This window comes from Tursiops truncatus, chromosome 6 (assembly GCF_011762595.2).
Source record: "Tursiops truncatus isolate mTurTru1 chromosome 6, mTurTru1.mat.Y, whole genome shotgun sequence".
Classification (NCBI taxonomy): domain Eukaryota; kingdom Metazoa; phylum Chordata; class Mammalia; order Artiodactyla; family Delphinidae; genus Tursiops; species Tursiops truncatus.
Genome location: NC_047039.1, coordinates 30288602 through 30316054, shown reverse-complemented (window position 1 = coordinate 30316054; position 27453 = coordinate 30288602). Strand labels below are relative to the sequence as shown.

General features: G+C 42.5%; 1 protein-coding gene across 2 annotated transcripts in view; it reads right to left on the bottom strand.

Annotated features, from left to right (window-relative positions):
* FBP2 (fructose-bisphosphatase 2) overlaps positions 1 to 22434 on the bottom strand; it is a 39781-nt gene extending 17347 nt beyond the window's left edge. The window contains exons 1-4 of one of the 2 annotated variants that reach the window (XM_073805987.1): positions 21989 to 22434; positions 17498 to 17660; positions 15222 to 15314; positions 4093 to 4233 (exon numbers count right to left, since the gene is read on the bottom strand). In XM_073805987.1, the coding sequence (XP_073662088.1) occupies positions 4093 to 4233; positions 15222 to 15314; positions 17498 to 17660; positions 21989 to 22158 (567 nt within the window). In that variant the 5' untranslated portion in view covers positions 22159 to 22434. The remainder of the gene's footprint in view (positions 1 to 4092; positions 4234 to 15221; positions 15315 to 17497; positions 17661 to 21988) is intronic. The other variant, XM_004320925.4, reaches the window with a different exon arrangement.
* Between the last annotated feature and the right edge of the window lie 5019 nt (positions 22435 to 27453).

Below are 27453 nucleotides of genomic sequence, written 5' to 3'. Positions count from 1 at the left end.
AACCAGCCCCCATCTTTAGGAGCCTTCCAAAAGTCACCTCATTACCATAAGAAAAGACCCCTTTAGCACTCTCAGCACTTAGGAAATTCCAAGGGTTTTGGGAGCTGTGAGCCAGGAACCATGGATGAATAACAAATATATGAGGAATATATTTTGGTCATCTTGAAACCGTGCACCTCAGATTGGACCTTGAACCCCTGTGCCAGAACTCGAACACAGCCTAAACCCAGATTGGGACTTGAACCCACACTGCTAGGACTCAAACCTGGCCAAAACCCAGTCTTCCAACCGAGATCCCACACCTGGTTTCAGGACTTAATGAAGCTCATGTTCTTGATGTCTCACTGCAGAAAGAATTCAGTGAGTGACAAAGTGATAGGTAAGAAGTGGATTTATTTAGAGAGAAACACACTCCACAGAGCGTGGGCCATTTCAAAAGGTGAAAAAGGAACCAGGGTATGGGGCTGTCAGTTTTTATAGGGGTGGGGAATTTCATAGGCTAATGAGTGGGAGGAGTATTCCAGCTATTTCAGGAAGGGGCGGGATTTCCAGGAATTGGGCCACCGCCCACTTTTTGATCCTTATGGTCAGTCTTGGAACTGTCATGGCACCTGTGGGTGTGTCATTTAGCTTGCTGATGTGTTACAGTGAGCATATACTGAGGCTCAAGGTCTAGTGGAAGTCGACTTGTCCGCCATCTTGGACCCATTTTGTTCTAATCAGTTTAGTCATGTCCTCGAGCTATGTCATTCTTTCAAAGGTCGTGCCCTGCCCCCTTCCCTCCTGGTTCAATCTGAATGATCAAATTTATTTTTTTCTTATAAATCACAATTGTCACAGCCTGAGTGTGACTCTTGGCTCCACTGCTACTAGCATGACCTTGGGCAAGTTACTTACCCTCTCTGTGCCTCACTTTCCTCGTCTGAAAATGAGAATAATAGTAGGACCTACCCTCACAGGGCTGCTGTGAGGCTTAAATGCATTAATATATGCAAGTTGCTTAGAACAGATACCTATCCACCACTTAATAAGCACTGTCTAACTGTCAGCTGCTATACTGAGAGTATTATTGTAGCAGGGAAGAGCTAAATCAGACTCCATGTTGATCTGTTTCTTTGACTTTAACCTTTGATTTTTGTTGCTTTTGTTATCATAATCATACATAATGGCCTGCCACAGGGAACCCTTACCCTGTGCCTGAATGTTAAACTAAAGTGCCTTTGCTTAGCTCACAGGGAGATAATCTGACCCTGACCACCTGTGAATGGCTGCACAAAAGAAGAAATTAACACATCACCTCCCGATGTTGGCCAAGACAGGCAAAACTAATGGCCTCTTCACTTCCTCACCTCCTCCCAGTCTCTGTTGTATAAATGAAACTAGCATCCAGACCCCAGTAAGATGGTTTTTTGGGGACCCTAACCTGCCATCTTCTCGGTCTGCCGGCTTTCCAAATAAAGTCGCTATTCCTTGCCTCAACACCTTGTCTCCAAATTTATTGGCTGTCGTGTGGCAAGCAGAACAAGCTTGGGCTCAGTAACATTATTTGTGAACTACAGATTCCTGCTTCTACGAAAATAAGGAGAAATTAGAGCATCAGTAAACCAACACAGCAATGCGTTTTGCTCTGATGGGTTTATATGTGAAAAATTTAGACTTTAAAATGTACCAGATGGACTTCCCTGGTGGTGCAGTGGTTAAGAATCTGCCTGCCAATGCAAGGGGACACGGGTTCAAGCCCTGGTCCAGGAAGATCCCACATGCCGCGGAGCAACTAAGCCCGTGCACCACAACTACTAAGCCTGCACTCTAGCGCCTGCAAGCCACAACTACTGAGCCCACATGACACAACTACTGAAGCCTGTGCGCCTAGAGCCCATGCTCCGCAACAAGAGAAGCCACAGCAATGAGAAGCCCACGCACCGCAACAAAGAGCAGCCCCCACTCACCACAACTAGAGAAAGCCCACATGCAGCAACGAAGACCCAACGCAGCCAAAAATAAATAAATAAATAATTTTAAAAAATAATAAATAAATATTAAAAAAATAAAAGATACCAGATTTCCATACTATAAAGTTTAGTTTAACTGTTTTGAAATTTGTAACCCCCTTCCCTTCACTCACATGTGAAACAGGAAAGAAGGGGACAGGGCACAACCTTTAAAAGAATGACAGAGCCATTGAGGACACAACAAAAACTGGTTAGAATCAATTAGGCTCAAGATGGCAGAAGACTTGACTTCCAGTGGACCTTGAGCCTCGTATATATACGCTCAATGTAATACACCAGCATATGCTAAATGACACACCTACCAGCACCATAACAGTTCCAAGGATGACCATAAAAGGCCAAAAAGTGGGCAGTGGCCCAATTCCTGGAAATTTCTGCCCCTTCCCCAAAATAGTTGGAATAACCCTCCCACTCGTTAGCCTATGAAATTACTCAGCCCATAAGAAGCTAACCACCCCATATTTCCGGGCCTCTTGCCTTCTGAGATGGCCCTCTGAGATGGCCCACACTCTGTCTGTGGAATACGTTTCTGCTTTGGCCACTCTCACTTTCCAAGACAACCCCATGTCCTGTGGCCATTCTTGCCTTTTGAGGCAGATTCTGTGCATGGAATGTGTATCTCTCTAAGTAAATCCACTTCTCACATATCACTTTGTCTCTCACTGAATTCTTTCTGCGATGAGACATAAAGAACCTGAGACCTGAGACCAGGTGTGTGATCTCAATTAAAAGACAGTTCAAGTCCCAATCTGAGTTGTGCGGTTTCACATGCACCAGCATGTAAAATCCTGAAATGTTTGTCTAAAATGTTTGTTTGATCAGTGCATTATCTCCCTCCACTGCCTAGAATGGTATTTGGGGACACACTAGATGCTCAATAAACATTTGTAATTTCAAATTAAGTTGAAATACTGAACAATAGCTTTTGCTTCACAGAATACTGGAAATTTTGAAATGGACTTTGTTCAAAATTATTTGAGGGCTTCCCTGGTGGTGCAGTGGTTGAGAGTCCACCTGCCGATGCAGGGGACACGGGTTCGTGCCCTGGTCCGGGAAGATCCCACATGCCATGGAGCGGCTGGGCCCGTGAGCCATGGCCGCTGAGTCTGCGCGTCCGGAGCCTGTGCTCCACAACGGGAGAGGCCACAACAGTGAGAGGCCTGCATACCGCAAAAAAAATATTTGAGTTTTCACAGGACCTGATTATATTTAGCAAAGTAGTTCACAAGTAATAAGAAAAACATCCAGCATTTAAAAGAGAAATTCTATAAGTTACACATATTTTCCAAAATTTCTCCTGAACATTTTTAATGTACATTTGCCATGAAGGCTCACCCTTTATTTTTGAACTCTTGTGTCTTTATCCAATTATGTCGTCCTCCAAACGGCGTCATGTTATCATATTTTTCATCTACCCAGAGGTTGTGCTTCTTCCCCTTCTGAGCATTTTCTCATTGTGGAAAGTGTGGAGAACAACACAGAATCTGATAAAATAGCTTTCTACCAGTCACTCCTCCCATTGGGAAGAACATGTGTATTAGGGGAAGTCCTCCAAACTGGTGTCCAGTAGGGTAGCCACTAGTCACATGTGGCTATTTAAGTTAATTAAAAAGAAATAAAATTTAGAAACCCAGTTTCTTAGTCACACTAACCACACAGCAAATGTTCAATGGTCACAGGAAGCTAGTAGCCACCGTAACAGACAGTACAGATTACAGAACATAGCCATCATCACAGAAAGTTCTAGTGGATGGTGCTACTCTAAAGAATCCATGCTTCTGGCTGGAAATTGGCATCATCGGGATTCTTAAGTCATTGTATTCCCATAAACCAAAGAAACTGAATGCATTTTTTGGTCATAAATTCCTTAAGAACCGGGCCTGAGTTGCTATGATTGACTTCGTAGAACCCCTCAAATGCCCTCACTTGAACAGAGGTTCTTAATGTTTTTAGATGATTCTGTTGGCTCTCCAAACTAGACTCTCTGGTCGCAAGAGCAAGTATTAGGAATGACTAGGAAATTATCTCAGAGGACAGGAATTAAAGCACAAAGGCCCATACTCTCTTATTGGGTACCTACTGGGTCAAGCATGAAGAGGTCCACTCCTTGCCCAGTGGAAAGAGCCACCAGTGTTGCACTTCCATAGAGTGCATAGCCTGCGGCTACAATGTTGCGGCCAGGCTGCAGGGCGTCCTTTTCAGAAGGCTCATCCTCTGAGGTCTGCAAAAGATAAAAGGGAAACATTACTGTCTCTGGAGAGAACCCTTTGCCAGATCTACTTGAACCACTGAAGGAAACGCAGTTCTAGAATTTCAAGTCACAACAAATGCATCTGGAGGAAACGCGTTGCCATGTTAATGAATGGTTCTAGCTGAACCATTGCAAAGGCCATTCTTGGACTTCTCCCTGTTTTCTGAACGTATTTGTCGCCATCCTGCCAAGAACAGCACCCCAAAGTGCTAAAACTACACCTTCTCTTAAAAATCATAACCCATGCTCCTTGATGATTATAACGACCAAGGTCATTGAGCTCTGATTTTGTGCAGTACCTCATTCTACATACACAACGGCACTCCAAGGTAGATACCGTTATGACCTCCATTGTTCAGATGAAGAACTCAGAGCCTGAGCGACTGGATAACTCACCCAACATCAAGAGGAGCTGGAGTCAACCCGGGCAGCTGGGCCCAGAGCTCGTCACCGTCCATGTGCTGCCCCTTGAAGACACTGCCCCTGTCTGTCCCCAAGTCTACAGTTCTGGACGTTTTCTTGAGGAAGCCTCTCTCTTTGGCCAGCAGCACTAACAGTGACAATGGGAATGGGAATTCAGAGAGACGGGGCAAGGCAGGCATGCTGATGAAGGAAGAGCGAATGTCCTTGAAGGAGGGGCAGAGCCACACCTGAGACTGGATTTCACAACCTACTTTTCGAGGTATCTCTTGAAGGGCTCATCCCTCCCTACTTCCTTGTGCTCAGAAAGGCAAGGAGGGACTTCCCTGGTGGTGCAGTGGTTAGGATTCCGGCCTTTCACTGCCGTGGCCCGGGTTCAATCTCTGGTCAGGGAACTGAGATCCCGCAAGCCGTGCCGCGCAGCCAAAAATAATAATAAAAAATAAAGTTTTACCTTTAAACCTGGAATCTATTTTGAGATGATTTTGGTATAAAGTTTAGGTTGAGTTCTTTTTTTTTCCCTCTGTGGATATGCAGTCGCTCCAGCATTAATTGTTGAAAAGACTCCTTTTTCCATTGAATTGTTTTCACAACTTTGTCAAAAGCTGTTAGCCATAAATTGTGTGAAACCATTTTTGGGTTCTCTGTTCTGTTCCATTGAACATTAGTCTGTCCCTCTGTTAATATCATACAGTCTTAACTTTTAGAATAACCTTATCTATATCTACAAAATATCTTGCCAGGATTTTGAGAGAAATTGAGTCAAACTTATACATATATCAGTTTGGGGAGAATTAACATCCTTTACAATGTTGAGTCTTCCAACCCATGAACATGGTATGTTTCTCCATACAAGACATATTATTTGATTACTTTCATCAGTAATTACTGGTAGAATTACTATTCCTTTTTTTTTGAGTAACTGTAAATTGTATCATATTTTAAAGTTTGGTTACCATATGTTTATTGCTGATATATAGAAATCCAATTGATCTTTGTATGTTGATTTTGTATCCTGTGACCTTGCTGAACTCACTTATTAGTTCTAGGAAGCCGGCTTTGGTTTTGGTGTTTGTAGATTCCTTAGGAGTTCTCTACATGGACCATCCTATCGACAGTTTTTCATTCCAATCTGTATGGTTTTATTTCTTTTTCTGGTCTCACTGCCCCGGCTAGCTCTTTCAGCATTATGTTGAATAACAGTGGTGAGATTGGACATCTTTCCCTTGTTCTTGATTTTAGAGAAAAAGCATTTTGTCTTTCACTGTTAAATATAATGTTAGCTGTTGTCTTTTTATAGATGTTCTTTATCAAGTTGAGGGAAGTTTCCCCTCTATTTCTTGCTTCCTGAGAGTTCTTGTTTGTTTGTTTTGTTTTGTTTTATAACTGAGTGTTGAATTTTGTCAAATGATTATTCTTCATTGATGGACATGGTTCTATGATTTTTCTTCTTTAAGCTTGTTGATGTGGTGGATTACACTGACTGATTTCTGAATATTGAACCAGCTTTCCATCACTGGAGTAAACCCACTTACTCATGGTATATAATTCTTTTTATGCATTGTTGAATTTTATTTGTTAATATTATGTTGAAGATTTTGCATCTATTCATGAGAGATATTGGTCTGTAGTTTTCCTTTCTGAACTGTCTTCATCTGGTTTTGGTATCTGCGTAATGCTGGCTTTAGAAAATAGACTGGGAAGTATTCCTTTCCCTTCTCTTTTCTAGAAGAGATTGAATCATCTTTAATCATTTGGTATAATTCTCCAGTGAAACCATCTGGGCCTAGAGATCTCTCTTTTGAACTCTATTTTCTTAGTAATTATAGGGCTGTTCAAATTATCTGTTTCATACTGAGTGAGTAATAGTAGTGTGCTTTTTAAAGAATTGGTCTACTTCATCTAAGTTATCAAATTTATGTGTGTAGAGTTAGTTATAGTATTATATTATCCTTTTGATGTCTCCAAATGTTTTAAAATATCAGAACGACTCTGAGATGAAAAATCTAGTGCATAAACATGTGTTTCTCTGATTATTTTCTCAAGAGAAATTCCAAATAATAAAAGTATTGGGTAAAATACTTTTGATACATATTGAAAAGTTGCCGTGCAGAATCTGATAAACATAAGATAGTATTGTCTTTTCAACTTGGCCAGTTTGATAGGTGCAAAAAAAGACATCTGCTTTAATTTCCATTTTGTATAATTAATAAAGTAAATTTTTATATATTTATTGACCATTTTTATTTCTCATTTTGTAAGTTGCCTGTTTGATGTCATTGCCTATTTTTCTATCGGGGTACTCATCTTCTTATTTTTAAGTTTAATAGCTTTTTATATATGAAAGATATAAATACCTTATATGTTACAAACATTTTCCTCAATTGTCATCTGCCTTTTAATTTTATTTATAGTGTCTTTTTTTGGAAAGTTGATTATTTTTCTTTTAATTGAGGTATAAATTACATATAGCAAAGCACACAAATCTTAACTATACAGTTTGATGAATTTTTACATATATATAGTACATACTGATGTAACTACTAAGATCAATTTATAGAATATTTCCAGCCACCTAGCAGTTTCTCTTATACCCTCTTTTGTCACTATCACCTCCCCCAAGGTAACCTCTATTCTGGCATTTATCATCTGGACATCAAAAGAATAATTAGCTTTGACTGTTTTGGAACGTCTTATAAATGAAATTACAAAGCATGTGTTCTTTTGTATCTGGCTTATGTTTCACAACATATGTCTTTGTGATTTTATCTGTGCTGTTGCACATAGCAATAGTTCGTTCTTTTGCATTGCTATGTAGCTTTTTGTCGTGTGACTATATCACAGTTTATTTATCCATTCTTATGTTGATACACTTTTTGATTTTTTTCAGTTTGGGTCTTTTATGAATAATTTGTACACATCTTTTGGCAAACACAGGCACCCATTTATCCTGGGTGCACTCCAGGAGTGGACTTGCTGGGCCATAGTGTATCAGTATATGTTTAATCAGTATATGTTTAATTTTTCTGAAGTGTTTGTATCATTTTCTACTCCCACCACCAATATATTAGAATTCCAGTTTCTTCATCTACAGTTGGTATGGTTAGTCTTTTTAATTTTAGCCACTCTGGTTGCGGGCGGGTGGTAAATGATGTCTCAGTGCTGTTTCCATGTCCATTTCCCTGATGACTAATGATGTTGAGCATCTCTCATGTGCTTATTAACAAGCTGGGGAAAAAAATCTCTTTTTTGAAGTTCCTGTTCAAGTCTTTTGCCCATTCCTTTGATAAGATCGACAGTATTTTTTATTGATTTGTAGGAGTTCTTTATTTATTCTGTATACGAGTTCTCTGTTGGATGTATGCATTGAAAATTTTTCCATCCGTCTGTAGTTGCCTTTTTACTCTCTTAATGTTGTCTTTTTTTAAAATTAATTTTTATTAGAGTATAGTTGATTTACAATGTTGTGTTACTTTCTGCTGTACAGCAAAATGAATCACTTATACATATACATATATCCACCCTTTTTTAGATTCCATTCCCATATCGGTCATTATTGAGTATTGAGTAGAGTTCCCTGTGCTATATAGCAGGTTCTTATTAGTTATCTATTTTATATATAGTAGTGTGTATATGTCAATCCCAATCTCCCAATTTACCCCTCCCTCCCCTTCCCCCTTGGTAACCATAAGTGTGTTTTCTATATCTGTGATCCTATTTCTGTTTTGTAAATAGGTTCATTTGTACCATTATTTTAGATTCCACATATAAACGATATCATATATTTATTTTTGTCTGACTTACTTCACTCAGTATGACAATCTCTAGGTCCATCCTTAATGTTGTCTTTTGATGAACCAAAGTTCTTAGTTTCAATGAAGCCCAGTTTACTAGCCTTTTCCTTCATGGTTAGTACTTGTTATGTCTCGTTTAAAAAATCTTTACCTTCCCCAAAGGCATGGAGATATTCTCCTGTGGTTTTTTTTCTAGGAGCTTTATAGCTTTGTTTTTTACAGTGAAGTCTCTGGTCTTTAATTAATCTTTGTGTATGGTGTGAAGTAGGAGTCAAGTTAATTTTTTCTCATACCGATATTCACCTGGACCAGCATCACTTATTGAAGGGATCATCCTGTACAAATTAAACTTCAGTATTGCCTTTTCATAAATCAGGCAATCATTCGTGTGTGGGTTTATCTCTAGGATCTCTTTTGTGTTCCACTGGTCTATGTATCCTTATGTCAGTAAAAGAGTAGAATTTTGGTGAGGTTGACTTACCCATAATAATGGGAGACGGGGTCTCCTGACCCTGTAGGGGTGTTAAAACCCACACCCTTGATTTACTCAGATCAACAAGACCAGCTCCTCACATCAGGACAACTCCCTCAGTCCTCCTCTTAAGCCTCTGGTTTTCACTTTTCTGATTCTGGTCCTCCGCCCCTTACCTTGTGTTTATTGCTTGTTCATTTCAATGAGCTCAGCCACGAATTTAAAGGATGATATATTGTATCCAAAAGTTCTGGATGTCTTGAAGGGAGAGAGTTTGCACTTTGTCTAATGTGTGACTGTTGGAAATGGAAAATGTCAACTTCAAGAAAAAGGAAAATCATAGAACAGGGAGCTGAAAGCAGTATGGGACATCATGAAGGGTGTTTTAGCAATGCTCTTCAGAGATAAGGGGAAGAAAATACTTTTGACAGTTCTCTGACAGTCCTGAAACTTCTATCTTGATGCTTATAGAAAATCAAAGAAATCCTGGTCAGAAACGGGCATCATCCCTGGCTTTGATAAGGTTCTAAGAGGCTGTGACAGCCCCATGAGGTCTCTGAAGCAAGCTGCTCTCTCATTAGATATTGCTTAAGCATCACAAAGCTTTCTCTTCATGTCTCATTCATTTCTCAAACTTGCCCCACTTCTTTAGAAACAGTATCAGAGAAAATCTATGGTTATTTGCACTAGCCTTCAAAGCCTCTGGTTTATTTGAATTTTAAGACAAAATCTCTGTATTCAAAATCACCAAAATTCAAGTGTGAATATCCCATATTACGTGTAGTAATATTCCTCTTTTTTTGTTTCAAAGACTTCATTTTTTTGAGAACAGTTTTAGGGTCACAGAAAAATTGTGAGAAAGATACGGAGATTTCCTACATACTCCCTGTCCACACACATGCAGAGCCTCCCCCATTATTCCTCTTTGTTTTTAAATCAGTTGGCTTTAAGAAGCTATTAAGACCATCAACAAAATGAAAAAGAAAAAAATATTTGGAGATAATACATAGAATAAGGGATTAATATCCAAAATATAAAAAGAACTCACACAACTCAATGGCATAAAAACAAATGATCTGACTGAATAGACATTTTTCCAAAGAAGGCATACAAAGGGCCAATGGTTATATGAAAAGGTGCTCAACATCACTAATCATCAGGGAAATGCAAATCAAAACCACAATGAGATAGCACCTCACACCTGTCAGAATGACTAATATCAAAAATATCAGCAATAAAAAGTGTCAGTGAGGATGTGGAGAGAAGGGAATCCTCGGGCACTGCTTGTAGGAATGTAAATTCGTGAAGCCACTATGGAAAACAGTATGGAGGTTCTTCCAAAAATTAAATATAGAGCTATATAAGATCCAGCAATTACACTTCTGGGTATATACCTGAAGGACATGAAATCACTCTTTCACAGATATATATACATAAAATTCAGCAATAAAGAACAAGGAAATCCCGCCATTCATAACAATATGGATGGACTTTGAAGGCATTATGCTAAGTGAAATAAGTCAGAGAAGGACAAATACTGTATGATCTCACTTACATGTGGACTCTAAAAAAAAAAAAAAGCTCATAGATACAGAGAACAGATTGGTAGTTTCCAGAAGCAAGGGGTGGGGTAGGTGAAATAAGTGAAGGTGGTCAAAAGTACAGACTTCCAATTATAAGATGAGTAAGTCCTGGGGATGTAATGTACAGCTTCGAGACTAGAGTTAATAATACCATGTTGTCACACTTTCTTCTCAACTGCTCATGGGACATAATCCAGGATAGATCATATCTTGGATCACAAATCAAGCCTTGGTAAATTTAAGAAAATTGAAATCGTATCAACTATATTTTCTGACCACAATGCTATGAGACTAGGTATCAATTACAGGAAAAAATCTGTACAAAAATACAAATACATGGAGGCTACACAATACACTACTTAATAACCAAGAGATCACTGAGGAAATCAAAAAATACCAAGAAACAAATGACAATGAAAACAAGACAACCCAAAACCTATGGGATGCAGCAAAAGCAGTTTTAAGAGGGAAGTTTATAGCCATAAAATCCTACCTCAAGAAACAAGAAACACCTCAAATAAACAACCTAAACTTACACCTAATGCAATTAGAGAAAGAAGAACAAAAAATCCCCGAAGTTAGCAAAAGGAAAGAAATCATAAAGATAAGATCAGAAATAAATGAAACAGAAATGAAGGAAACAGTAGCTAAGAGCAATAAAACTAAAAGCAGGTTCTTTGAGAAGATAAACAAAACTGATAAACCATTAGCCAGACTCATCAAGAAAAAAAGGGAGAAGACTCAAATAATAGAATTAGAAATGAAAAAGGAGAAGCAACAACTGACACTGCAGAAATACAAAGGATCATGAGAGATTACTACAAGTAACTATATGCCAATAAAATGGACAACCTGGAAGAAATAGGCACAATCTTAGAAGAGCACAGCATTCCAAGACTGAACCAAGAAGAAATAGGAAATGTAAACAGACCAATCACAAGCTCTGAAATTGGAACTGTGATTAAAAATCGTCCAACAAACAAAAGCCCAGGACCAGATGGCTTCCAGGCAAATTCTATCAAACATTTAGAGAAGAGCTAACACCTATGCTTCTCAAACTCTTCCAAAATATAGCAGAGAGAGGAACACTACCAACCTCATTAGACAAGGCCACCATCACCCTGATACCAAAACAAGACAAAGATGCCACAAAGAAAGAAAACTACAGGCCAATATCACTGATGAACATAGATGCAAAAATCCTCAACAAAATACTAGCAAACAGAATCCAACAGCACATTAAAAGGATCATACACCATGATCAAGTGGGGTTTATCCCAGGAATGCAAGGATTCTTCAATATATACAAACCAATCAATGTGATACACCATATTAACAAATTGAAGGAAAAAAACCATATGATCATCTCAATAGATGCAGAAAAAGCTTTCAACAAAATTCAACACCCATTTATGATAAAAATCCTCCAGAAAGTAGGCAGAGAGGGAAACTACCTCAACGTAATAAAGTCTGTATATGACAAACCCATGGCCAACATCATTCTTAACAGTGAAAAACTGAAAGCATTTCCACTAAGATCAGGAACAAGACAAGGTTGCCCACTCTCACCACTATTATTCAACATAGTTTTGGAAGTTTTAGCCACAGCAATCAGAGAAGAAAAAGAAATCAAAGGAATCCAAATCGGAAAAGAAGAAGTAAAGCTGTCACTGTTTGCCGATGACAAGGTACTATACATAGAGAATCCTAAAGACGTTACCAGAAAACTACTAGAGCTACTCAATGAATTTGGTAAAGTAGCAGGATAAAAAATTAATGCACAGAAATCTGTTGCACTCCTATACACCAATGATGAAAAACCTGAAAGAGAAATTAAGGAAACACTCCCATTTACCATTGCAACAAAAAGAATAAAATACCTTGTAATAAGCCTACCTAAGGAGACAAAAGACCTGTATGAAGAAAACTATAAGACACTGATGAAAGAAATTAAAGATGATACAAACAGATGGAGAGATGTACCATGTTCTTGGATTGGAAGAACTAACATTGTGAAAATGACTGTACTACCCAAAGCAATCTACACATTCAATGCAATCCTTATCAAACTACCAATGGAATTTTTCGCAGAACTAGAACAAAATATTTCACAATTTGTATGGAGATACAAAAGACCCCGAATACCCAAAGCAATCTTGAGAAAGAAAAACGGAGCTGGAGGAATCAGGCTCCCAGACTTCAGACTATACTACAAAGCTACAGTAATCAAGACAGTATGGTACTGGCACAAAAACAGAAATATAGATCAATGGAACAGGATAGAAAGCCCAGAGATAAACTCATGCACATATGGTCATCTTATCTTTGATAAAGGTGGCAAGAATATACAATGGACAAAAGACAGCCTCTTCAATAAATGGTGCTGGGACAACTGGACAGCTGCATGTAAAAGAATGAAATTAGAACACTCCCTAACACCATGCACAAAAATAAACTCAAAATGGATTAAAGACCTAAATGTAAGGCCAGAAACTATCAAACTCTTAGAGGAAAACATAGGCAGAACACTGTATGACATAAATCACAGCAAGATCCTTTTTGTCCCACCTCCTAGAGAAATGGAAATAAAAACAAAAATAAACAAATGGGACCTAATGAATCTTAAAAGCTTTTGCACACCGAAGGAAAACATAAACAAGATGAAAAGACAACCCTCAGAATGGGAGAAAATATTTGTAAATGAAGCAACTGACAAAGGACTAATCTCCAAAATTTACAAGCAGCTCATGCAGCTCAATATCAAAAAAGCAAACAACCCCATCCAAAAATGGGCAGAAGATCTAAATAGACATTTCTCCAAAGAAGATATACAGACAACCAACAAACACATGAAAGAATGCTCAACATCACTAATCATTAGGGAAATGCAAATCAAAACTACAATGACATATCACCTCACACCAGTCAGAATGGTCATCATCAAAAAATCTACAAACAGGGCTTCCCTGGTGGCACAGTGGTTGAAAGTCCACCTGCCGGTGCAGGGGACATGGGTTCGTGCCCCAGTCTGGGAGGATTCCACATGCTGCGGAGCAGCTGGGCCGTGAGCCATGGCCGCTGAGCCTGCGCGTCCGGAGCCTGTGCTCCGCAACGGGAGAGGCCACAACAGTGAGAGGCCCACATACAGAAAAAAAAAAAAAAAAATCTACAAACAATAAGTGCTGGAGAGGGTGTGGAGAAAAGGGAACCCTCTTGCACTGTTGGTGGCAATGTAAATTGATACAGCCACTATGGAGAACAGTATGGAGGTTCCTTAAAAAACTAGAAATAGAACTACCATACAACCCAGAAATCCCACTACTGGGCATATACCTTGAGAAAACGATAATTCAAAAAGAGTCATGTACCACAATGTCCACTGCAGCTCTATTTACAATAGCCAGGACATGGAAGCAACCTAAGTGTCCATCGACAGATGAATGGATAAAGAAGATGTGGCACATATATACAATGGAATATTACTCAGCCATAAAAAGAAACGAAACTGAGTTATTTGTAGTGAGGTGGATGGACCTAGAGTCTGTCATACAGGCTGAAGTAAGAAATAGAAAAACAATACTGTATGCTAATACATATATATGGAATCTAAAAAAAAAAGAAAATTGTTCTGAAGAAACTAGGGACAGGATAGGAATAAAGATGCAGATGTATAGAATGGACTTGAGGACGTGGGAATGGGAAGGGTAAGCTGGGATGAAGTGAGAGAGTGGCATGGACTTATATACACTACCAAATGTAAAATAGATAGCTAGTGGGAAGCAGCCACATAGCACAGGGAGATCAGCTCAGTGCTTTGTGTCCACCTAGAGGGGTGGGATAGGGATGGTGGATGGGAGATGCAAGAGGGAGGAGATATGGGGATATATGTATATGTATAGCTGATTCACTTTGTTATAAAGCAGAAACCAACATACCATTTTAAAGCAATTATACTCCAATAAAGGTGTTTAAAAAAAAATACTGTATTGTCTATTTGAAAGTGGCTGTGAGAGTAGATCTTAAAAGTCCTCATCACACACACACACACACACACACACACACACACACACACACTCTCATACACACACACACAAATTGTAACTATGTGCGGGGATGGATGTTGACAGTTTCAGTGAATTTTGCCAACAGCCTAAGCGAGCCTGGAAGCGAATTCTTCTCAATAGGATGCCAGGCTGGCTGACACCAAGATTTTGGCCTTACAAGCCAGAGAACCTAGCCGTGCCTGCCAAACTTGTGACCCAAGAACTGGGTGATAATTAATGGAGGTTGTTTTAAGCCTCTAAATGTGTGGTGAATGGTTACAGCAGCAACAGAAAGCAAACGCAGTAAGATTTAAGATACACAAGGAAGGAACAGAGCGGCCTTCAGATGCCACCAGGAACCTAATTCCACGTCTGGCATCTGTGTTGCCTCCAGATTTTCAGAACAAGGCCCCATCTATCAGCTCACCCTCCCTTCCTAGGAACGCCAAGAACAGGACTGAAGGAAATGAGCGATTCGGGTATTCAAGGAGGAGCCCGAGGCAGAGCGAGGTTCATGGCTTGCCTGCCACGGTGTGTCTGGTTAGTGGGAGGACCGAGGTTAGAACTCCAGACTCGTGGCTCCCAGCCCAGGAACGTTTGGAACCACCAGAGGAAGGAGGTGTTACAGAGCATACTGTTTACTCACCTTTCTGTAGATGGCAAATATGGTTCCAATGGAGGCCAGGCAGTCGATGTTCGAAGATCCGTCCAGTGGGTCAAAGCAGACCACGTATTTCCCCTACATGCGCAGAGGGCAGAACACCTGGTCAGGTCACCTTCCGAGCAACACACTCTGTGTACGTGGCTGTGTGTGTCAGACAACGCTACACCAAAAGCGATTCAGAGCAAAGGGATATCCTTGTCAAAAAATGCAATTACTTAAGGAGTGCAGAGTGTATCAGCACATATTAACTGTGCAGCTCAGAGCCCGCCTGCCCATAAACAGATTAGTTGACACCCACAGTGGGTGACGGAGGTCCCACCCACCTCCAAATAGCTCTCCTCCCACCTGCCCTGGCTCCGCCCTCCCCTCCTACCTGGGACCAGTGGGGACTCAGAGCTGCTGAGGGTGTGAGAGGAAACCAGGTCTGAAATGGGCACCTTGCAGGGAAGAGGTGGAGAAGCTGAAGACGACCTTGGACAAGCTCTACCCACGTCCACAGTAAGGTCGGCTACTGATTTACTGATACTTCTGAGCCTCTCCCCAGACAGGCTTTTTTCATTTTAGCACATTTTTACTGAAAGAAAATCTCAGAACAATGTCCCAGGGTCTCTGGGTGTGTCTTATTAAAATAGCTGTTATGTATGACTACATCAGGAGAATAAAAATACTCCTCTGGGTTTTGCTGCATCCACCCTACCTTGCTGATGTGACGACCAGAGACAGAGTAGGCGGGGTCTTGAGACACCATGTCCCTCATGCCCACTCACGCTGCTGTCGCCAGCAGCTCGGGGGAAAGAAAACACCAGATACTTTTTACAGGCCTCCTATGTGCAAGATTCTGTGAGAGCCTTAGTGTTGGGGACTGGGGTGTCCTGGCTAATTAAACACTGGTGATCGAGCCTCAAGTAAGATGGGAGTCATTTTTCCCACCACTAATCTCCTTTCCCCTGACTTTCTCAATGAGTAATGCCCTAGCTTAATGTGAGATTTCTTCCTTTCTTTCTTTCCCTTTTTTCCTTTCTTTCTTCCTTTCTTTCTTTCTTTCTTTCTTTCTTTCTTTCTTTCTTTCTTTCTTTCTTTCTTTCTTATTTTTTCCTTTTCTCCTTTCTTTTTTCCTTGTTCAACAGGAGGTGAAGCGGGGAGGGCAGTGGAATTCATAAACCTGGAAATTCCCCATTCTCCCTGTAGATAAGCCAATTCAGCCCCTTCATTTCACACATGCATGCATTCAACAGATATTTGTTGAACATCAGGCATATGCTGGAGAAGGTTCACAAGCTGACGTGGGAACAAGCAAGGAGTATTCAAGAACTAGCGTGAAGACCTGTGTAGCTCAGGCCAACGGGGAAAGAAAACGTGAGATTTGATCAGAGAGATAATCAAGGCTCATATCGGTGGAAGTTGAAAGTTGAAAATAATAGGTGTGACTTAGCCTAATTATGTGAGACAACAAGTATAACGTGCTTTGGCACAGTCCCCACCATACAGCAAGTGTTCGATAAATTTGGCTTTACTTTACTTTTTCCATCCTTTCAGCTAATCACAAGGAAATGGCACCTTGTCCCCAGGACCCACTGTACAAAACAAGGGCCAACAGTCTTAGCGTTTGTTTGGCGTTACCGTACGGCAGCTGAATATCGGTTGAATTTTTTGGCCACCAGCTTTTTTTTTTTTTTTAATAAACTGTGAAAACATAGTGAATATAGACCCTCCCCAGTCATGCCCTGCACTAACCAAGTTTACCATTGCATTAAGGCCAGAGCAACGATCTTTATGAATTCTTTTATGTTTTAGTCTAACAGTTTGTCAGGCATGAAGGAATCTCTGCTGAAACCAAACCCCCTTGGGGAAGGGGCTGGGAGTATAGTGGGGATGAGAAGATTAAGAGACGGTATAGTACCACAAGAACTCTACTTTTTACTGGACTGGATTTTCAAGCGCTCCAAAATGTTAGGACTTGTTACCAGTACAGTAAGTGAAAACCCATGATGAACCCCATCCACTGAGAAGTTACAGTAAAGCACTCTGATTTATTTCCTGAATGAATCACTGCCTTATTACGGAGTCTGTTTGACTAGACAGCATAAGGATTCCAACTAAAGAAGCATGTAATCCCTTGTTTGTTTCCAGAAAACAAAAAATTAAGCAATAGAGGAAAATACCAGAAATAAAAAAAAGCAAGGCAACCAGAGTCCTCCCAACTCAGTTGCGCCCTCTACTGGTGAGTAAGGGAGCTTCAGCAAGGCTGCCACACTCACCCTCTTCTCCTGGGCGGTGATAAGTGCGTCTTTATTCTCTTCCGAGACCAGGACGCAGGTGCTGTAGGAGGACTGGAGCATGTTGATCACCAGGGAATTGGATAACACGTCCAGTTTCTTCACCTCATCCCCTGTCACGTTCACGCTTCCCGCGATTCCGTACCTAAGAAGACAAAAGGTTGGAGGAAATCAGGAAGGGAGCCTGGACTCCAGCAAAGATGCCCAGACGCCAAGATACCGCCGCTGTATCCCTCTTTGCCCTTCATGGCTCCAGAGTCTCCAACTTATAAATACGACCAAGTGCGTCCTGTCTCACAGCGCTGGTTCTTACTCTTGCTTCCTTTACACCTCAGGGATATTGTCCTAAGTCCCTCGTCGTCCCAGTAAACACGAACCAGAATTCAATCTTACTAACGAGCAACCCTGCCCCCGGCCCTGGGAGAGAGAATTCATAAAGTCAGACACATCGCCATAATTAATAACTCTAAAAAGTAAAGGACCGTGGCTTTCCAGCCCCGGAATTTCTAGTATTTGTTGATTATCCTCAAATAGTGGCCTGCTGGGCTGAATTAAAATTTGCTCTGCTGTAGCTTGGCATTACTTGAATAAGAAGGAAAGTGGGGGACAGACTTAACTCGTTTAATTTGATTCTTTACCACCATTCCAAGCAATGTAAGAATGAACACTACTGTAAGAATTCTATCTGGAGGCTTCGTGTTTTAGAGGATTGCTATGCAAAGGTCTCCAGGGAATTCCCTGGGGGGTCCTGTGTTTAGGACTCAGTCCTTTCACTTCCCCAGGCCCGGGTTTGATCCCTGGTTCGGGAACTAAGATCCCGAAGCTGCGTGGCTCGGCCAAAAAACAAATAGTCTCCAGCTCCCACCCTCGTGGGTGGGATCCTTCTAAAATCAGTCAGATCACCCCTGTCTCTCCCAGAGTTCCCAGGTCCTCCACAGTGGGTTTCAGGCCGCACCAAGGAAGGCCTGGTCCCACACTGGCCTTGCCTCTTGGCCCTCTCACCCTCAGTCTCAGCCTCTGGAACCCAACGGGCACACACCTGCCTTACACAGACCCCTGGGTTCCCTGTCCCCCACCCCCCATGCTCTTCTCTCCGTAAGCCACATGGCTACCACCCCCCTCAAGCCCTTCTCATGCCAACAGCCACCAAGGTCCTGAGGCCACCAGCACCCAGCAAGCTGCTTCTCTCCTCTCCCCCTTCACTCATGATATCCCCCCCATGGGAGTGCTTTCTGCTCACAGACAACTTTCTTCTACTTGCCCTCCTAACCTCTTCCAGAAGCTTCCCTGGTGCCACACACACCAGATACAGCCTTGTCAGCCCTTCCAGAGCAGCTCACAATCTGTTTGTGGGAATGCCCTTCCTGCTGGATTATCTGCTCACCGAAGGCAAGAGCTGTGACTCACTGTACTTGTTTCCACAGTGCTCAGATGCTCAATATACGTTCACTGAATTAGAAGAATGGATGGCAGGAAAGTAATTCCCCCCCTCTCCTTTTTGTTAACGCCATTTATTTGTTGAAGCAATCCTCAGGTGGCTCTAACAGGTAGCCAGGGTTGAGACCCACTGATTCACCCTAAGCCGGGGCCGGGGACAGCTCATTTCCCGCCCTTTTCCCTGATTGACAGCCTCTCCCCTCCCCCACCGATCCCCCCATAGCTTGATATCTGATGTGATGAGATCTGCCTTGGAAAACAATACTGGTGGCCTCACCTCAAAGACTGTACCTTCTGGTTCAAAATAAAAGCAAACAAATACACAACAGCAACCACAAAACTGGGTTATGTTGCATCAGAATTTAAAGGGTCCACAAACCCAATCCTGTTGTTTAACTGGAATCTTGATACGACTTCTACCGGAGAATGAAGAGCTGGGGTGCCCGAGGCCTGTGGGTGTTGGAGAAACAGGCTCTCCGTCCTATGCTTTGCAAACACTTCCTCCATCTCCACACAAACCCCGCCCTTATCCCGCCCCTCAACCCACCCTCTGCACCCTCCCTGCAGGTGCGGGGCATTCTTCTCTGCCTACCCCCTCCCACCATCCACACCCCTCCTTTCAGAAAGAATGGAAGATCGTCACAATGAGATCTAGTCGCCTGACAACTGATCCAAGTTAGATCATGGGCAGAAAAGTGCTTTTTAACCCGTAAGACTACTTCTTAGATCTTAACTAACATTTAAGCTTTACTGATAATTTTTTAATGGATTGTTCTACTGTTTTGACATTAGAAAGCCGTGGAGAGGATTCCAGGGTGGTATTCTAGCATCCCCTTCTTCCTACAGCAAGGAGCAGAGAAAACAGAAGAAAAATATGAGACTTTCTGATCCATTTTGCATTTATCGAGCAGGTGCCTAGAAATGTCTTCCCAAAAAGAGGAAGCAAAGGAATGAGGGGCTTGAGACCCCCTAAGTGGGAAAGTGACAGGAATATGTTAAAGTCCCGTTTTCATGAGCAGAATTGCTCTGGGATAGGATGCAAACTTTTAGCTCTTTGAGAAGAAATTCCAGGGTCCTCTTAAAATTATCTCAGCATCTTATTAGAAAGAAGGAATTTCCAGCCAATGGACTTCTCCCACTGACACCTTGGGTATCTATTACAGAGGTACCCAGGGAAGGATGCCGCCTGAATTGGCAAAATACGTGGTCTCTGCCCTATGGAGGACACCTGCCTCAGCCTCCGAGAAAATGCGAAATCCTGACGGCTTGTTTCCACGGGCTGCGTCTGCCACCTAGTGGTGGCTCAGCGACATCGCCCTGTTAGCCGGCAAATTTCCCCAGGTTCGGACTTGGAACCACAGTAACAAGGAGCATTTATTACGGGGCTGGCACTGTCGAAATCATCATCACATGCACCTACGAAGCTTTACAACTAGCCCTACGAGTTAGGTGCTATTAGTATCCAATCCGTTTTACAATTTTACAGGCCCTAGCGAGAGTAGATCATTGACCATGATCACATGGCACAAAAAACCCAGTCAGAGGAGCACCTGAATTATCCAATCGCTGAGTCCACGTCCTCTGGACACTCCATGGCCACAAAGTCAGAGTTCTGCAGCGATTAGCACAACCCCACCATAGCAGCCCCTGCCGAGCCCATATGATGCACTGGGGAGCCCATTAACATGGGTAACACTGAGAGGTCAGCAGGCAATTCAGGAAACTGCTCTATGCGTAGCACAGCTCACCACCAGATAGGAGCAGAACAGAGGCAAGTAGCTGTGTCTCACGTTCATGAAGGTTTTTAAAGGTAGAGCTGGCCGTTATTGCCAAATGAGGTACTCGTACAGTTACAGCAATACAGAGAGGGGGAAAACCAGTCACAATCACCTTTAACTTGGAGCTCATTACTGAGTCTCCAAGCATTATATAAATAAACTCTGTAATTATCTTTTTTTTTTTTTTTTTTCCTGCGGTACGCGGGCCTCTCACTGTTGTGGCTTCTCCCGTTGCGGAGCACAGACTCCAGATGCGCAGGCTCAGCGGCCATGGCTCACGGGCCCAGCCGCTCCGCGGCATGTGGGATCCTCCCGGACCGGGGCACGAACCTGTGTCCCCTGCATCGGCAGGCGGACTCTCAACCACTGCGCCACCAGGGAAGCCGCAATTATCACATTTTTTTGTGTTAAAAGTACTAAGTTGTTAGAATAAATATTTCAAATTATTGGACTTTGTTATTTCTTCATTTTGGAATAATAATAATAACAACAATGGGTGTGTTCATCTTCTGAGAGGATCTCCACTGCAATCGCTACCAGGAAAAAGGAAGCCCAAAGAAAGACTGCTTCTTTTCACCACAGACTTAAACTGGACCCTTGGCTGTGAGGATTGGCAGCTGTAGCATGAACTTGGGTAAAGCACCAAGAGGGCGAAGTGGAAGAACGCTCTGCATTCCCTCCTCCCGGGCCCAGCACCTCCCAGCTTCCTGCACACCAAGTGGAGAGAAGATTGAGTCACAGAGAAGAAATAAAATATTGTTTTAAAAGCAAAAGAGTCTTTTCGATGGTGAGAAAGGAGACGGACGATGGGCCCTGGGATTCAGTAAATGATTTCTACCTCCTAATGACTATGATGGGCAAAGGTCATGGTAATAAAACGCTCATATCTGCAAAGGGCGTCAAGCGTCCTCTCAAGTCTCCTGGCGGTTGCTTTGCGCCAGTGAGAATGCAAGCACAAGTCACGATAACTCAGGATATGTTTCAATGGAACAAGCCCCTGAGCTTATCATTATAATACATGGTAACTGGGAAAATTATATATTTTTTCTCCATAGCATGTCTCCAAGTATTTTGTTTCTTTCTTGAAACAAGTCGAAGGCCCCTTTATCAAAGGACACCTGGCAGAAACTTTAAAGGCAACTTCCCTCCAGGGCTCACGGGCTAATACTTCTGAGTCCGTTTCGGCCCAAGCACCTACAGCTCTGCCCACCCGCACCGGGGCCCCCCATCACTGCGTGTCGCAGCAGGGCAGACTCACAGGTGGGCCAGGCCAGCCTTGCGCACGGCCGAGGAGATGGCTTTGATGGCCGTCAGCATGGAGTTCAGCAGCTGTGTGAGCTCCCCGGTGCCTTTGGCCTGACGCCCCTTTTCCATAACGTAACGGGTCAGGGTGAGCATGTCCGTTTCGAAGGGGCTTCTGTCCCCCATTGCGGCGGGTAGTTTTTCAAATCCTTTTCTCCCTGCAGAAGAAAGCCTTATCTCTAAGGGCCGGTCAGTGGCTCTGCGGTATCAGAGCTGATTAGAAATCTGTACTGGCCATGCCAGGACTTTTAAGGGAAAGTGCCCCAGGCCACGTGGTTGAGATAACTGGGCGAGTCCTCAAGGAAACCTCTCAGGACTGGCTGATCTGAACGCTGCCAAGCTGTAAATAGAACCGGGCAGCTGGGAAACACAGACCTACTTCTTCTTGACGAAACTTTTTCTTTAAAGATCCTAAGAAGCAACTGTTTAGTAAAGGTAAGAGATGAGAATTCCAGCCACTAAAAAAAAAAAAAAAAGATCCATAAAACCCTCTTATTCAAAGACTCAAAAGGTTTCTTCTCATGTATCTACTGCAGGGCCCCATTCCCTCATATTGCAGGAGGCAGACTGGCATATATCTTATCTGGGGTACAGGTCACGTAACAAAATGATGGCACTCCTGGGACTTCTTAGCCAGGGTTCTTTCATATGTTTGAAAAGGATGCTTTTAAATTCCAAAAAGCATGTATGATCGGATGGATATTTATAATAGGTATTCAAATCTGGAAGAAAAAACTATTCCTAGTGCCTAGCACTAGGGTTATGTGATCAATTCTTTATTTTTTCAATTTCTCTAGATTTGCATTTTTATAGCAAAAATGATGCTTGCTGATTGGAAAGGAAACACTACAGAACCAGCCAATCCTCCAACCCACTGCCAGAAATAACTGCATTAGAGGTGGTGGGGATCTGTATTTGTAAACAGGGGAGGAGGTCTGCATAGGGTGGTCCAAGCACTTTCTCTGGGGGCAGAGACACCTGGCTCCGAGTCCCAGGCTAGTCATCTGCTAGTTGTACAGTTTGGAAAAGCTCCTGAAGCCTCAGTTTCCTCACTTGTAAATGGTGATAATGATAAAACATCTACCTGACAGAGTGGTTGTGAGGATTAAAGTGATAAGATATGCCTATCATAGTAGGTGCTCAATACTTGCTAGCTGTTATTACGCTTCCAATTTGTTGATGTATGTATAACTATCATGTATACATATACAATTTCATTTTACAAAATAGGACAATATGCACATTGCTGTGCAAGCTGATTCTTTTCCTTTGACAGTTACTTCAATCAGAATATGTTTAGCTGCAAGTAATAGCAAACATAGAGTGATTTAAATATGTGCGGTTCATTAGTCTCATATTTTCTCCAAGGCAGCAGCTGGCATTCATTTAGCTGGTCAACAGTTCCATTAGGAACCCCTCTCTGTCTCTTCTCCGTCATCCTCGGTCAGCTGGTTTTTGCCTCCAAGCTTATCATCTCACGGGCACAAAATGGCCACTACAGCTCTGAACATCTGAAGACCGAAAGAGGGGAGAAGGGCAACCACATCTGTTCCCTTTTATTAGGAAAGAAATAGTTCCCCAGAAACACCCTCTGCCTACGCCGCACCCCCACCCCAAGTAGCCTTCCACTTTTGAAGCATTGGCCAGATTTACGGCATATGATGATGCTTTGCTGCAAGAGTCGGGCACTGGTATTGAATCAACCAATCAGAAGTGTCTTCCACAGCAAAACATCTGGGAAATACATCCGTGTCGACACACAGAGACATACTGCTTTCCTGCTGTGTGGACGGTCAGATATTTTTGAAATATTTGCTCCTCAAACAATGCTGTACCAAGATCTTTAGCTTTGTGTATGTGCTTGTGTGAGGGCTTCAGTAAGATACAGCCCTAGAAGAGGAGCTTCCATGTCAGAACATTTTAATTTTGACATCACCAGCGTCTAAATTGGAAAACTTTCTTTTTCTTCCCCAAGAGCTTCTGGAAATTGTGAGGACTGTAGAATGGAACTTTCTTTGATCCTGATGCTTCATGTTTCCATCAATAAATAACTCAGCTTTGTCTTTCCCATGGGAGATCAATCATGATTCTTCAGACATAATTATAGAAAGAGCAGTGGCTGGTTTTAGGAGTTCTGGGCCAGTAAATGGCCACAAGATAAAGAGAGTGGCCCGGCTGATTGGTTTCCAGATTTTCCTTTGAAGTCGAATGTCATCTGATTAAGAGGGTTTCCCCTCTTTGTGGTGGTACAAAACGATGCCACTCAGAGTGGACCGTCACATCTTCCCTAGAGAAATGAATCGTATGTTCACACCAAAACCCATTCGTGAATATTTATAGCAGCTCTATTTAAAATTGTCAGGAACAGCTAACACCCAAATGCTCTTCAATAGTGGTAAAGAAACTGTGGTGGATGCATACAATAGAACTCTATTCAGCAATAAAAAGAAACAAGCTATTGTTCCATGTGGCACTGGGACTAATCTCAAAGGCATTATGCTGGTGAAAGAAGCCAGTCTTAAAAGAGTCCACCTGCCGATGCAGGGAAGATCTCACATGCCGCGGAGCGGCTGGGCCCGTGAGCCATGGCCGCTGAGCCTGCGCGTCCGGAGCCTGTGCTCCGCAACGGGAGAGGCCACGACAGTGAGAGGCCCGCGTACCGCAAAAAAAAAAAAAAAAAAGACTATATGCTGTATGATTCCCTTTATATGATATTCTCAAAAAAGACAAAATTAGAGAGTTAGAGACCAACTTCATGGTTGCCAGGAATAGTCGGTGTGGGGCAGGGAGGACAGGATGGGGAATTTTTTGCCTGATGGAACTGTTCTGTATCCTGATTATGGTGATGGCAACTTGAACCCATGCATGTGTTAAAATTCAGAGAACTGTACATTTTTAAAAAGTCTTTTTACTGTAAAGTGAAACTCTGTGCCTATTAAACACTAACTCTCTCTTCCCCCTCAATCCTTAGTCCCTGACCACCTGCAGTTCTACTTGCTATTTCTATGAATTTGACGATTCTAGGTACTTCTTATAAGTGGAATCATACAATATTTCTCCTTCTGTGGCTGGCTTATTTCACTTAGCATCATATTTTCAAGGTGCATCCGTGTTGTAGCACGTGTCTGAATTTCCTTCCTTTTTAAGACTGAATAATATCCCATTGGTGGATATACCACATTTTGTTTATCCATTAATCCACCGACGGACACTTTGGTTGTTTCCACCTTTTGGCTACTGTGAATAATGCTATCATGTCCACGGTAGGACGAATACATGTTCAAGTCCCTGCTTTCAGTTTTTTGGGGGTATGTACATACACAGAAGTAGAATTGCTGGATCATATGGTAATTCTATGTTTAACTTCTTGAGGAATCACTGTACCATTTTCCACAGTGGCTGCACCATTTTACATTCCCACCAGCAGTGCACAAGGGTTCCAATGTCTCAACATCCTTGCCAACAGTTGTTATCTTCTGGGGTTTTTTTGTTTGTTTTTTTATAACTAGCATCCTAACGGGTATGAAATGGTATCTCACTGTGGCTTTTTTTTTTTTTTTTTTTTGTGGTACGCGGGCCTCTCACTGTTGTGGCCTCTCCCATTGCAGAGCAACAGGCTCCGGACACGCAGGTTCAGCGGCCATGGCTCACGGGCCCAGTCGCTCTGTGGCATGTGAGATCTTCCCGGACCGGGGCATGAACCCGTGTCTCCTGCATCGGCAGACGGACTCTCAACCACTGCGCCACCAGGGAAGCCCTCATTGTGGCTTTGATTGGCATTTCCCTAATGATTGGTGATGTTGAGCATCTTTTCATGTGTTTATTAGCCTTTCTAGTTAATTTTTATTATGTATTTGTTCACAAGAGATTGGAAGTATACAAACTAGTGCTTCAGCACAACTGTCCGGAGAATCCCTGGTGCCCAGCACACTATGGGTGTTAAGAATGAACAAGACTAGATAATTTGGGAGTCAGAAGGGAGAGTATTGGCTGGTGTCCTTTATAAGCAGTCAACCACGCGTCCATAAAGGGATCTGAGGAAGAGGCTGCTACTTCTGTCACCGTCCAGCCCAGGCTGACAGCCGGTACAGCAATCCCACCACTTTGCAGCTGCATTTAAATGTCAGAAGTTTGTTACCCAATGGTCTAAAATTGCAGCTGATGACCTTTCAGCAAATGCCAAAGTTCTTTCAGGGCACAGGACAGGGTGGAAACTGAAAGAGCAGCTGTGGCGAAAGCCCAGAGTAAGGTAGAAGAGCCTCCAGCTCAGTTATTTCAGTGCCAAGGATACACTGGTGACCACAAAGCTATCTATGGCTTTGCTCCGCTTAGTGAAAGATGCTCACAGGACTGAGTCTAAGTAAATAAGGTCAAGCAGACCGTCCTAACGGCTGGGGCAACCTTGCTGCTGCCTCGGGGCCCTCCACCCAAAGACAAGGACCTGGAATGTGCCTCTAGAATATCAGCTGAGGGACCAAGCTTTGTTAGCAAAACTCTGCTGAGATGCTTTATGGAATCCCAACATAGGCTTTTTGGGTTTTGTTTTGTTTTTAATACTTATTTGTGTATTTGGCTTCACCTGGTCTTAGTTGCAGCATGCGAGATCTAGTTCCCTGAGCAGGAATTGAACCCGGGCCCCCTGCATTGGAAGCGTGGAGTCTTTAACCATTGGACCACCAGGGAAGTCCCCAACATAGGTTTTTGTTTTACTTTGTTTTTGAAGTTTTCAATCAGAAAAGGTTTTATTATAAGAAGTAATGCTGGGCTCCCCTGTTGCGCAGTGGTTAAGAATCCGCCTGCCAATGTAGGGGACATGGGTTCGAGCCCTGGTCCGGGAAGATCCCACATGCCGTGGAGCAACTAAGCTTGTGCATTACAGCTACTGAGCCGGTGCTCTAGAGCCCGTGAGCCACAACTACTGAGCCTGTGTGCCACAACTACTGAGCCCATGTGCCACAACTGTTGAAGCCTGCACACCTAGAGCCCGTGCTCCACAACAAGAGAAGCCACCACAGTAAGAAGCCCGCACACTGCAACGAAGAGTAGCCCCCGCTCGCCTCAACTAGAGAAAGCCAGCGGGCAGCGACGAAGACCTAATGCAGCCAAAAATATAAATAAATAAATTTGGAAAAAAAACAACAAAAAAGAGGAAATAATGCCATCAGGTAAAAATGCAAAAAAAATTACAATTATGGCAAAATGTTTCAAAATACCTACACACTTGCCCCCATAGGACTACAGTACTTACTACATACTTGAGCACTGAACATTGAGTGCCATTCTAAACAGCTTCACATAGGAACTCTGTTTCTCTGCAGATCACACCTTCCTTTTCTCACGTGCCAGTGAAACCAGCTTGATGATTAAGCATCAGCTTTGTTGGATAACAGAAAACAAAGATAAAAAAATAAAGAATACAAT